At 41.8% G+C, this 12,271-nt stretch overlaps 1 protein-coding gene across 3 annotated transcripts; it reads right to left on the bottom strand.

Annotated features, from left to right (window-relative positions):
- Positions 1,998-11,801, bottom strand: UPP1 (uridine phosphorylase 1). Of its 3 annotated transcripts, XM_021388392.1 has the most exons (9): positions 11,680-11,801; positions 10,710-10,850; positions 10,412-10,476; positions 7,608-7,725; positions 6,985-7,143; positions 5,851-5,965; positions 4,867-5,076; positions 3,328-3,474; positions 1,998-2,673 (listed from the first exon to the last, which is right to left on the bottom strand). In XM_021388392.1, the coding sequence occupies exons 3-9, from the start codon at positions 10,462-10,464 to the stop codon at positions 2,534-2,536; spliced, it is 942 nt and encodes a 313-aa protein (XP_021244067.1). In that variant the 5' UTR covers positions 10,465-10,476; positions 10,710-10,850; positions 11,680-11,801; the 3' UTR covers positions 1,998-2,533. The 3 variants fall into 3 exon arrangements, with proteins under 3 accessions (XP_021244067.1, XP_021244068.1, XP_021244069.1); XM_021388393.1 differs by lacking the exon at positions 10,710-10,850 and having other exon boundaries at positions 11,680-11,770; XM_021388394.1 differs by lacking the exons at positions 10,412-10,476; positions 10,710-10,850; positions 11,680-11,801 and adding an exon at positions 9,512-10,388.

Here is a 12,271-nt window from a genome sequence, read left to right as displayed (position 1 = left end):
CAAAACCATGACACCTTCATACTTCCATCCTCGTCACATCTCCCTTCCTCCTTTGTTGTTATCCCTTCTGTTCTCTGGAGTAAACTGTTTCTGTAGCATATTGTTAAGTATATGGTGACTAGACAGCAAAAGTGGGACTTTGGTTGTAGACTTTGTAGATAATGCAGGAGATGCTGCAGCATCAAACATTCATTACGTGTTCTTTCTCCTTTAAAAATAAGGTAGCAATCCTAATTCACATTCTGCATCCAACATATGTTGATTTTCTACATGATACAAAAACATAAATGGCTGATATTAAATAATTCATTTACATATAAAAGCCTGTTAAATATTTTATAATTCTTTGTGGACCTCTGGAAAATCTACAGGAAAGTAGCTTCACTGCCGGATGCACACAGCTGATTCGTTTCTTTATCTTTCTGTCCAGATAGTCACAAGGGGTAATTCAATTGTTCTTATCAGGGTAACTTTCTGGTAAGTTTCCTCTGAAGCCAAGAGATTTTTTTGGCATGTAGGATGTGTTTATACTGCACCCTCTTGTATTAGGAATTCAGTATTGCAGGATGTTGACCAGTGGAAAAAACCCAGCATATTTGGTCTCCTTTGATTTCTAATTTTATTTTTCTTTAATAATGATACAATCCTTTATATCACCTATTAGAAAGAAGAACAATATTCTAAAAGGAAGTGAAGTATGATGGTCTAAGGAATGGAGGGAAGGAGAAGTTTTCCAGGCTGAAGTTTTCCAGGAGTTCTTTCTTCCAAGCCCACACCATCCAACTCTGCATAGGCACCAGTGCTTCAGCCTAGAGTGGAGCATGTTGCTTCTTAAGCGGTCTATTTATTTCCTTCCTACTGTTCTGGGAACAGGAGGTTAAAGGCAAGGCTGCTGTTTGTCACATAGGTCCCAGGGATCTCACTTCCTGCAAAGAGCAGGCAAGCACTGGGCAGAGCTACACAAAGATTATTTTTTAAGGGAGAAACAGTTCAAAAATGAATATCTTCATCGCTTATCCTGAACATAAAATGAGAAAGTGTGTTTTTAAAATTAAAATAATAAATTCGTAAAACAAAAGTGTTAAACTGTGTTTGGATTAAAAAGAAAACAACAACATTGTTTTCATCTTTTCCACTATCCGTTCTCACTATGTTCCCCAGTTTAAAAGTTATAAAAAGTAAGGACATAAGTCTTCATTGGAAGTTTCCCATCCACAAGAGTCCTCCCTTCCATTTTTAATGAATTCATCAAATTCTTCCAGTTTCTGTCTCTTCTTATGAACATGCCTACTGCTGCATCACTCCCTTTCAGATCTAACTCTCATGCTCTCAGTTGTTGCAGACTACTGTCATCAAAAAGAAAATTTACGTTAGCTAAATCAGAGACAACTGTTCTGGGTCTGAGTCTCTTGACCTGTGACTCCTACAAGGATGGGACTATTCACTGCAGTAAAGAGAGAGAAAAACACATTCTTCTTTAGTTGACCACATACGTTAACCACAGCAGCAAAGCACTGACTATGATTTTAAAAAGAAAAACAACCAAGCACTATAGGCTAATGACAGCAGAAAAAAAAATGCAGAAACGTTTTCGGTGGCACGTGCAGTCAATAGATACTCTGCAGTTTTTCAGAACTGGAAACCACTGCAAGAGTGTTACGTACTGAAGACATGGAGATGAAAACAAATGTAAAAAGAAACAAAGTGGGAGGAAGAAAATGAACTGCATCATGAAGTCCTGTGAAGATGCTGTGCACCTCCTGAATGCCTCTGACTTCTCCTTCAGTCAGCAGGAGCAACAATTCAGCAAAAGATTTCAAGTTCTTCCATGCAAAATGACTATAGCAAAAGTGTTCCCTGGGTATTGACCCCATGGTGTAATTTAAATGGGATACGAATTACCATATTGGATCGGTATCTAGGAAGTACAGATATTCAACAGCTCAGTGTCAGATCCTTAATGCTGGGGAAATCTGTTCTCACACTTCGCAATTTAATTAAATATTACCATATGAAAATAATACTGTTTATTTGTCAAATTCTGGAAAAAAACGAAGTGCATTCACTCTAAATTTTCCTTACAAAGTGAAGCAACAAGGGCTTATAATATATATAACTTTATATACTTTTTAAAAACAACGAGGAAGGTATTAGCATTCTTAAGTTAATTTTAATTTGGTGGTTCACAAGTACTTTCCAAAAAAAGTACTTTGTTTTCTTCCTACTTTTTCTTCAGCAGCCAAGATAAATAAAACTTTCTCATACGTCACAGCAAGCTTGTCCTTCACAACAGATCCAGTTTCCACTCAGAAAAGGGAATCTTAAATACCAGCAACAATAACTAAACTAATCTTAACTGAAGTGCATTCAGCACATTCAGTTCCCAAAGCACACTGACATAAATAATTAACTTCCACATATACATGGAATGCTAAAAGCTATTCTGAGGCAAAAAACCTTTAACGCACAGAGGTTGTGACCGCAACTTCCGTGTGCAAAAGCCTTCTGTTTCTAAAAACCAAAGACAGACATGTCATACTTTCCCAAGACTCTTCTTAATGAAATATCCCACTAATTTCTGTGGCCTCTGCTGATACTCCACAAGTATATCGTGTGAGCTGCTGATCTGGTCCCCTTCAAGCCGATTCAGGAGAGTGACACACACTACAGCAGCTAGAAATGAAAAGACATATTAGTTAGGTATGGCACCCTGGTACTCAGACAGTCTAAAACCATAAACATCTGAACAAACATAAGAACATCATAATTGCTTATTCTTTTTTTCCTGTAATTTACTGAAAATTAATTAGCTTGTGTAAAAAAATCAAAATCTCATTTTATAATTAGGAAAGATTTATGATGCTGCCAAAAATCTTTAACTGTTTAAGAATTACAGCCACAAGTCTACACAAAATCTGCTTTCAAATCAATATAAAAGTGCATAAAAGCACTACATATTTTAAAACCATCTGGCTGATTAAATTCACCAGTTGCTTCCAGCAAACTTCAAAACCTAGCTGAGGAAAACAAATCAGTGCTACAGGGTAATTAGGTACTTTTATGACTTATGTGCTTGCCAAGGGTTGGAGTAGCAATTGACCAGAATTAAAGTACACAAGAACTATGAGAAGAAGTTTGCTTAAATTTTTAATACATATGACTCAGGTCAAGCAATCACAGTAACAGTTCTACAACCAGAGCTGTTTCATGCAGATAGTATATTATGCAGAAGGTATATCAATACCCCATTCACTGTTTTTACCTGAATTCTCCTGCACTGAAGAAAACATTCTGTAACTTGAATAAAGCAACTTTAAGTTAGTTTACCTCTGACACCACTGAGATTGCACATTGCAGCAAAGACAGAAGATTCCATCTCAATGTTCCTGACACCAGAATCATAAGCTTCCTTCAAATATTGCAGTTTTTCTTCTTCATTATACAAGCAGATTGCACCATCCAACCTGCCCTGTCCTGCAAAACCATTTTGTAGAAATACTGATGAGGTCACAGAACAAATTAAATCTCTAAAATACCCGTTTATTGCAGTTTCCCATATACAGTGTCTAGATTTTACTAACATTTTCCCCAATCCCCAAAGACAAATAAGACAAAGTGAGTCTGTTATTGCTAGAGCTTCTGTGTATTACTTGCATTTTTTATAATGTGACTCACAATAATTTTACTGGTCTTCTCCAGCTTAAACTTTCAAACTCATAAACAGGAAAATGTATCAAGTGATTTTCCTCACATGAGGCATGTCTCAGAATTCTGCATCTACATCTGCTTTAAGCTGTATGGAAGTGCTACACTTTTCCCTGTATTTAATCATTGTCTAGAAAAACCACCAGGCCTGAAAATGCCTTCCTAATACTAGCTTCAAAAGGTTAGAGACTGGAGGTCTCTTCTGCTAAATAGTTAATACTAATACTTAGACAGGGAACTTCTAGAGAGAGTGCAGCGGAGGGCCACAAGGATGATGAGAGGTGTGGAGCATCTCCCTTATAAGGAAGGGCTGAGAGAGCTGGGACTGTTCAGCCTTGAGAAGAGGAGGCTGAGAGGGGATCTTATCAATGCTTATAAATATCTAATGGGCAGGAGTCAAGCAGATGAGGCTGGGCTCTTTTCAGCACTGCCCAGCAACAGGACAAGGGACAGCGGGCATAAACTGGAACACAGAAAGTTCCATCTGAACATGAGGAAGAAATTCTTTACTTTGAGGGTGATGGAGCCATGGAACAATCTACCCAGAGAGGTTGTAGAGTCTCCTTCTCTCAAGATATTCAAAACCCACCTGGGCACATTCCCATAGGGAACCTGCTTAGTTAGGGGGGTTGGACTAAGTGATCTCCAAAGGCCCTTTCTAACCCCCTCAATTCTGTGCAATACCATTCTTTGGAAAAAACAATTTATTCAGATTATTTGAGATTAACACCTACAGGTAAAATGGCAGCACATTACATACAGTATATTAAATGACACAGTACTTCACTATCTATTTGTTTTCAGGAGGTGTATGCTGAAATTCATGTCCTTGAGCCTCTTTTCAGTTCCTGCTGTCTGTATTGAAAACATTCCCAACTCCTTTTTTAAGTGTAGCTTGGCTCTGCAATTGGTGTTTGAAGAGATGCACAAGCTGACACTGTCTGCTTCTGACCCATCTTGAAGACTATGAAGAGCATGCGTTCCCTGCACATTGCACCCTTTGTCACATACCCAGTAACTGCTTGAGAAAGCAGCATTATTTGCTGTCTTCACCCATTCTCACAAGATTTGAAAGATTTTCTTAAAAGTTTTGAGAGACCAAAGAAGCACTTGAATGTCTGCATGTTAATCCATACTTCTGCTAGTTTGCTGCAGCCTTACCTTCATAGAAATCCAAAGTGCACATAGTGTTTCCAATGACAGTATTGAACTGATTGATTTCTTTACTGCACTGTAACAGCTCTTTAGCCAGCTCTTCATCTAGATTTGTGCTGCGAATTATAGTTTTTCCCAGAACAACCTGTTCAAACTGAGGTTTGAAGGTGGCATCTACAGACTGCCTGGTTATAACCACTGAGCCTGGCTCCAGACCTGCAGTGGAAAGAAACAGATGCAGTTTCATAACACAGGTAATGCTTAGTTTCCACAGACAAAAACACACATCATCACCCAACCCTGTTTCTTTTAAAGGTCGTAATTTTACCCCTGAAATCACAAAGAGATTTTTTTTGTGCATGCCTCACCACATCAGTTTATTATTGCAAATATATTTGAAAAAAAAAAATGAAATTTTGACTTTTTCATTGTATATTCTTTCTTATCTTTGCTATTTTATATAGTACAGGAATGTCCTCCTCCCTCTGTCAAATCTCTTAAGTGCATTTTATCTATCTAGAGAGGCAGCTAATACCATTTCTTGTAAAATTATTAATTGATTTGAAATGGAAGGACCATTAGGACCCAGGAAATAAAAGAAATATAATGGTTTTAAACTAAAAGAGGAGAAATTTAGATTAGACGTTAGGGGAAAATTTTTTACTCAGAGGGCGGTGAAGCACTGGCACAGGTCACCTAGAGAAGCTGTGGTGCCCCATCCCTGGAGGTGCTCAAGGCCAGGCTGGATGGGGCCCTGGGCAGCCTGAGCTGGTGGGTGGCAGCACTGCCCATGGCAGGGTGTTGGGGCTGGGTGGGTTTTGGGGTCCCTTCCAACCCAAGCCAATCTGTGATTGTATGATATGATTAAATGTACTCAGACAATCTGCTGTGGAAATCTGTTCTGAACTTCAATCACCTGGGGAGAAACACTTTGCTCTCCTGCAGAGATGCTTTGGTTTGAAGAAAAAAGGAAATCAAGAGGGGAAATACCTATTCCACCCGAGGTGCCAATACGAATAATGGTTATGTTGGAACACTTGGCATGATACAACAGTTTGATCAGCTCGTGCAACATGATTGAAATAGAAGGAATGCCCATACCGTGCTGAAATGAAAGCAGAAATTCATGTTCGACATTCACACAGACAATGAGAAATACATATGGAAGGAGTTAGGCACTATCTCCTTCTTGATACTTTTTTCCAAATGCCACTTAACTCACTCTAACAAAACACCTATGGGCCTACTGAAAAACTTTTGAACAGTAAACAGAAGAACTCCCATTGAGTGTGTGGACTATGGATGAAGTTCGGTATTTCTAATAGTCTTGACATAAAATATTTACGTTCTTGAAAGTATAATTAGTTTCCTTTCCTAAGTTTACAATAAATTTACTTCACCACAGATTTTTTCTTAAACATGGGAAAAAGAACCTCTTTTTACCAACCTGAAATGCTAGTGACTAATTAAGCTAAAATTTCTGAAAACACAACCACTGTCTGTTTAGCCACAAAGTTCAAATGTAAGTCCACTTCAGGTTGCGTGACGATGTCAAGGGAAAGGGTAAGAATGGTATTACAGTTATGTTATTGCAATCCAAGTGTGTAATTGCATCTACAAATTAAAGGTGTGAATTTTTAAAACGCATACATGAGTTGGTGGCACAAGTCTCATGGAATGCCTGTCATTAGCACATTTGAAAATGCCACTGTAGGTATATGCAATACAGGCATTTTTTCTAGTGTCCCACATATATCAAGTGATGATTCCATTATTCAGGATAAAAAAGCAGGGATGAGACAGCAGTGATTCTGCTCAAAACATTTATAAGGCTTTGCAACACCTCAGGGTTACACTGAGGGAAAAGAAGGCAAGAAAGTAATCAGTGTTTTGGGGACCAGCCCTTTTACAAGAAAGGGATAAACAGAGACTCTTAATTAGCCAACAGGACTACTCTGAACATGGCTGAAAACACCTAAAAACTGGTCTCTATCCAAGTGTTTAAAATAAACATCCTTTCATATTTTCTACTTTGAACAGCATCACTGAATCATGTCCAATATCTGATGTATGTGAAGTATCTGGATGGACATTTTTACGTTCTGTTTCCTAAAGGTCACTTACACTGACTGACAGAATGGGTCCCACTTTGTACATGGCGTAACGGTCAGTTCCTGCACAGATGTTGGGGTAGTCGCCACCAGGGCTCCCAAGTCCCAGTTCTTCAGCTATGTAGGCAATAAAAGCTTTCATCCGCGAAGGACTTCCCCCTACACACACAAACTGGTGCAGACGGCATTCAACAAAACAAAATCAATTGGATGATTCATGCAAAGGTAAACAAGCGTATGCTAGCACCTTAACACATAGCTAGTCACAGACGTGGTTCTTCTCTCAATCATTCTAAAAGGCCATTAAGAAAAATTATACCAAAAAAATTCTATACAGCTCTCAAAGGCCTTCATCCTGATTGAACTAGTAGAATACAGACTTTGACTTCAAGGCCCGTAAAAAGGATTTCTACCTGAATAGAGACTGCAGCATTTGTCTTTTTACTGCATGAAAAGAGATGGTCAGAAACTACTGTAACTAACTGATAGTTAACAAAATTCTGCAAGTCTTATCCCCTTTCCATTCCTCCCTCAGCTGGCAGTATGCTGCCTTGTTTAATCTTATTTAGAAGACAGCTCCACTTTTACCTTCTGCAGAAAAGCCTTAGGCTTGCTGAATGAAAGGCAGCTTCTTACCTTTACATCTCCAAACAGTGCAGGAAAATCATGGGTACCGGTCCCAAGAGCAAAATGGTATAGGATGTCTTCTTTCATTTTCTCCAGGTGAGGGTTGCACAGATGGATAGAATTTTCTCTGTCAGGACAGAGGCATGGTGGAACATATAGAATATATACAAAAACTTACATCAAACAGATCCTAATTTTGCAAAGTCAGGCAGTAAAAGTTGGGAAATGCCACACCTAAGCATGCCTGCACTACCTGATCTTGGTTCCCCACAAATTATGCAAGGGAAATCCTAAATTTTATAACCCTCTTCCATCTTGTAATCACATGCGATACTAAGCATTCCATTCATTGCACAGGATGCAAGTGCTGAAGAAAAGCCCAGGCAGTGGAAAGCATCTACAACAGTGCAACCTTTACCTTGAACAGTATCAAAGCTGTCACTCAGAGTGGGGCTTTGTGGTGAGCAGAGCACTGGGAGCAGGACCAGGAGATATTCAATAGACCACCTTAGTACACAGACAGCATACAGCAAAGTCGAAAAGCAAACTTGACCTCTGTGTTTTGAATGACCCTCCTAGCTACCTGGAACAGGTGGGAAGACCTGGGCTTTACAGACAGGCCCAAACAGAATTTCTGGCAATTTGCCCTACTGTTTACTCTGTCACCCAGCCAGGAGAAGATAACCTATGTCCTGAAATCAGTAAAGAGATTGCAGAGAAGCTGAATAGGCCAGGAAAGAAACAAGTGAAAATATGAAGCAAATAAATGAAAAAAATGGAAGAGAAATACAGTGCAAGAAGAAAGGGAAGGAGAGGAAAAGGTAAAAAGAATACACTTCCTCTTAAGTCGCTTCTTGCAAGGAAATGATACACCTAAAAAAGACAACTTTTTGAAAAAACAGGAAATGCCAAAGCAATGAGAGAGAAATGAAATATTTAGCATGTGGGACCGCCTTCATGGAAAATTTGGTGTGAACTAAGCAACCTAAATGACTCATAAAACATCTTCCTTCTCTATGTGCTCCATGTTTACAGTCAGCTGAAACAGGTAGGAAATATGAGTCAATAAAAACAAGCCGAAGTAAAATACCAATCAATACTTCAAAGCAGTTTTTGAGAGATGAAATAAAGAACTAAGTATCTTCCAGACAAAAGAAGACAACTTAATAGCTTAATGAACACTCACTGCAGCCACAGCATGGCTCAGCAAATTCAGACTGGTTTGTCAGAGAAGACAAATGAAAGAGTTTCCCTGGAGTTTATGCAAAAAAAAGAAAAAAGAAAAGGAAAAAAAAAAAAAGAAAAACTCTGAAGCCTAAACATAAGTGTTTGTGTTATCTTAGATGTTTTAGGTTACCCTGTCTGTCTTCTAATGCCTCTCCAGAAGGGTGGTACTTTCCTGTAGGTCCTACATCTTTATCTACCAGTTCTATACCTTAAGAAGTCTAAAATTGCCTACATGCCCATACTGAGTCCACTGAATTATTCCTTAAAAAGCAAAGAAAATAGTTAAAAGCCCAGTGCTCCATCATTTGTTCTTGCAAGTCCCTCTATAATGTCACCAGCAGCTCATCAGCACCTATTACAACCAACACAATGCCCACCAACGCACCCTTTGTCTCTGCCCACCACTGCCTAATGCCTTCAGCAATTGAAAGAGCAGTCTGACATGGCGAGCGGTTCTTCTCGTTCCACCCAGCTCATCCCCCGCCTCAGGGAAGTAGTTTGGTAGGGTGAGACCAGGAGGAACAAAGAGCAGGTTACGGCACTTCGGCACCGCGCACACCGCCCAGGAGACCCAGCTCCCTCAAGCAGAATTCCCAGGCTGCCTTCTCCAAGCGGTTTCATGGGACTCTGCCAGAACGTAATGGGCCGCTAATGCAGAACAAATAGCTGGCTGGGCTGATCCTTACCGAAACGGCTATTAAGATCTAAAGAAGATATGACCTGAAATCACTTCGCAGTTCGTTCTCGGACCTGTGAAATGTATTTCCTTCTTTATGAGAATACCAGCAACAAAAGCTTCTCTCCAGGAAATAAACTGGAAAAAGGCGAGGCCTCTATTAAAAGGCTGTGGAACTCAAGTGGTATTGTGGCAGCATTGCTGCCTTCCTGCCCAGCCCAACTACAGCTTCCTTCCTCAGCTGTATCTACATTTCGCCTCTTTCATTGCCTATCCTTCAGCAGCGCTCCTCACCCCACAGTCTCATTGCATTTAAACACTGTAACTGATTTCTGCCTGTTATCTGCCCAAATCTAATTGCAGACTTGGACCCTGGGGTAATGGGCAATAAAAGTAAGCATATTGCTATCTGCACATGGAGCCAATGCCCTGCATTTACAGTAGAGGCAAAGTTTGCCTGATAAAAATCTTGAGCTCAGTGGAGCAGACAATTTATTCCCTCACCCTGCTCAAAGCACCTACAGTTCTGGGGGGTTTCACGAGAACATGAATATCTGAGCGCTAAGCACACACATAGGGCTTTACTAAAATGAGTTTAAAGGATGAGACAAACAGACTGAAATTTTTGTTCCATCTCTTCAGGCTGCAGGTCCAGCTACAGGCAGCGAACGAAGTCAGCATTTCAACAGCTCACCGGATTAAAAGCCATCACAGCATCATCTATGTCTGAAAAATTCACTGCCATGGTAAATGAAAATGGTTTTCCAGAAAAGCCCTCTGTGTAGATACTTGATGTTACGGTCAATATTTCTATAACATACTCCATCTTAAATTAAACAGCTCTGTAATGAATCTTAGGGTCTGGGGAGGAAAGTAAGAGTGAACTTGGACATGAAAAGTAATTTCTCACCTTGAAGACTGTTCATCTTTTGTTTTCTTCTCATTCGAGACACCAGGAGCCATGTATGCTTGGACCTAGAATTATGTGTTTAAATAATTTGCTATAAATGCATTAGAACAGTCTCATCTGTAAAGCTAGCATCATTAACAGTGGTAGAAACCCCACACATAGATTGCACTGTCACAAATACTAAAACAAAAAACACTCCCGCCACACTTCAGCTTTTACAACTCCGGCAAAATGAGCACACGCCGTTTTCGTGGCTGAGCATCCCCCCTGCCCCCTCCTAAGACAACCCCCGCCTCACCACTGCTTCTGTTGTCCAGCAGCACCTGCCTTACTGCTGGAGAGAGGCACGTCTGGTAGTTCTGACTGCTCTTCCTGCTGCCGCACCTCCTGTGCGACGGCTCTGGACGGTCCCCGCAGCTCCTCTCTAGCTGTCATACGCCTGAAACACGAGTTTCATGGAACCTCTTAATCATCATCTCCTCTTCCCGAAGCTCCTCCTCGTAACCGTAAGAGCACTTCTGTATCTGTGCCACCCGGAGCGTGAAGGCGACCAAACACGACTCCGAGAAGTAACAGCTCTCCTGTGCCTCGCTCATCCCTTTTTCTAATCCATTACCCTAACCTACACGAAAAAAACGCATAAATAAACAAGATGCTCCCTTCTGCGCTTTCTGTAAATGTATCACCGGGGCTCTGGCATCGATACAATAACAGAACTGTGAATACAGAATGAATCATCTGTTATCGTTTTCAGCAGTGACTACGTGCAAAAGCTGACTACCTGGGGATGCCCGTCCAGGAAGCCCCGAGTGACAAAGCCTTCCTCCTCCCCCTCTTTACACAGGGTCTGACCGCACGGAGGTACTATACAGACAGGCGGTCGGTTCTTACAGCCCCGGGGACCGCACTACGGCGAAACAGAAAGCACCCTGTTCTGCAACAGAATTACAAAAGAGATGCATTTGGAAAGACCCGACAAAGAACCGAGCGAGAGGAAACTGAAGGCTGCGCGTTAAAAGCCACTGACCGAAGGAAATGCATTAAAACTCATAAAGGATGTTTAATCTCCTTCATTTAAAACAATAAATTCTTTCATACACTTCACCTCCGCACTGGACAGGAGGTAACGCTTACAACCCCGCTCAGCACCAGACCGGCATCCTTACGGCGGCGCGATGGGGGCGGCCGCAGCGGAGCACCGCGCGCGTTCCGGGGGGGACGCGGACCCCGCGCCCGCCTGTGCCGCCCACCCCGTGCCACTGTCTCACCTGGGCGCCACGGGGCAGCGAACACCGCGCAAAACGCTCCGCCACCTCCAAGCCGTACCGCGCCGGCTGCGGCAGCGGGCTGAGCCGCCCCGCCCCGCCCCGCCCCGCCCCGCAGGAGCGCGGTTAACTCCCTGTGCGCCGGCTGAGCGGGACTCGGGGTCGGCTGAGCGGTGTGCGACAGTGGCTGAGGTGTCCTGCAGTTCCTCTCCTCTCAGTGCCTCGAGGCTGCGGGTTCAGGATGACCTCACGGTATTCCTGAAGACATAATCTCAAGGTGCACAGAGAGGTTAGGTTGTATGAACGCTGGTATTTGTATATGTCTTTCTAAGTTTATGTTCTTGCAGAAATGACCCAGGCTGGCTGTAAGTGCGTGTCTTCTAAGTGCCTTTGCACTTTGGTATGGTGTCAAGGAAAGAATACAGATGACTTCTGCTGCTCTAACACTGCACTGTCTTCTGGCACGCTGCTTACCAACTGCTGTCTCAGCAAGACCTGAGGCCTTTCAGGAGCCAGAATTTATCATACAATCACAGAGCAGCATAGGTTGGAAGGGACCTCAAAGCCCACCCAGCCCCAACCCCGTGCCGTGGGC

This window comes from Numida meleagris, chromosome 2 (genome assembly GCF_002078875.1).
Source record: "Numida meleagris isolate 19003 breed g44 Domestic line chromosome 2, NumMel1.0, whole genome shotgun sequence".
Lineage (NCBI taxonomy): Eukaryota > Metazoa > Chordata > Aves > Galliformes > Numididae > Numida > Numida meleagris.
The sequence above is the reverse complement of the archived record's forward strand: the minus strand, read 5'-3'. Positions and strand labels throughout refer to the sequence as shown.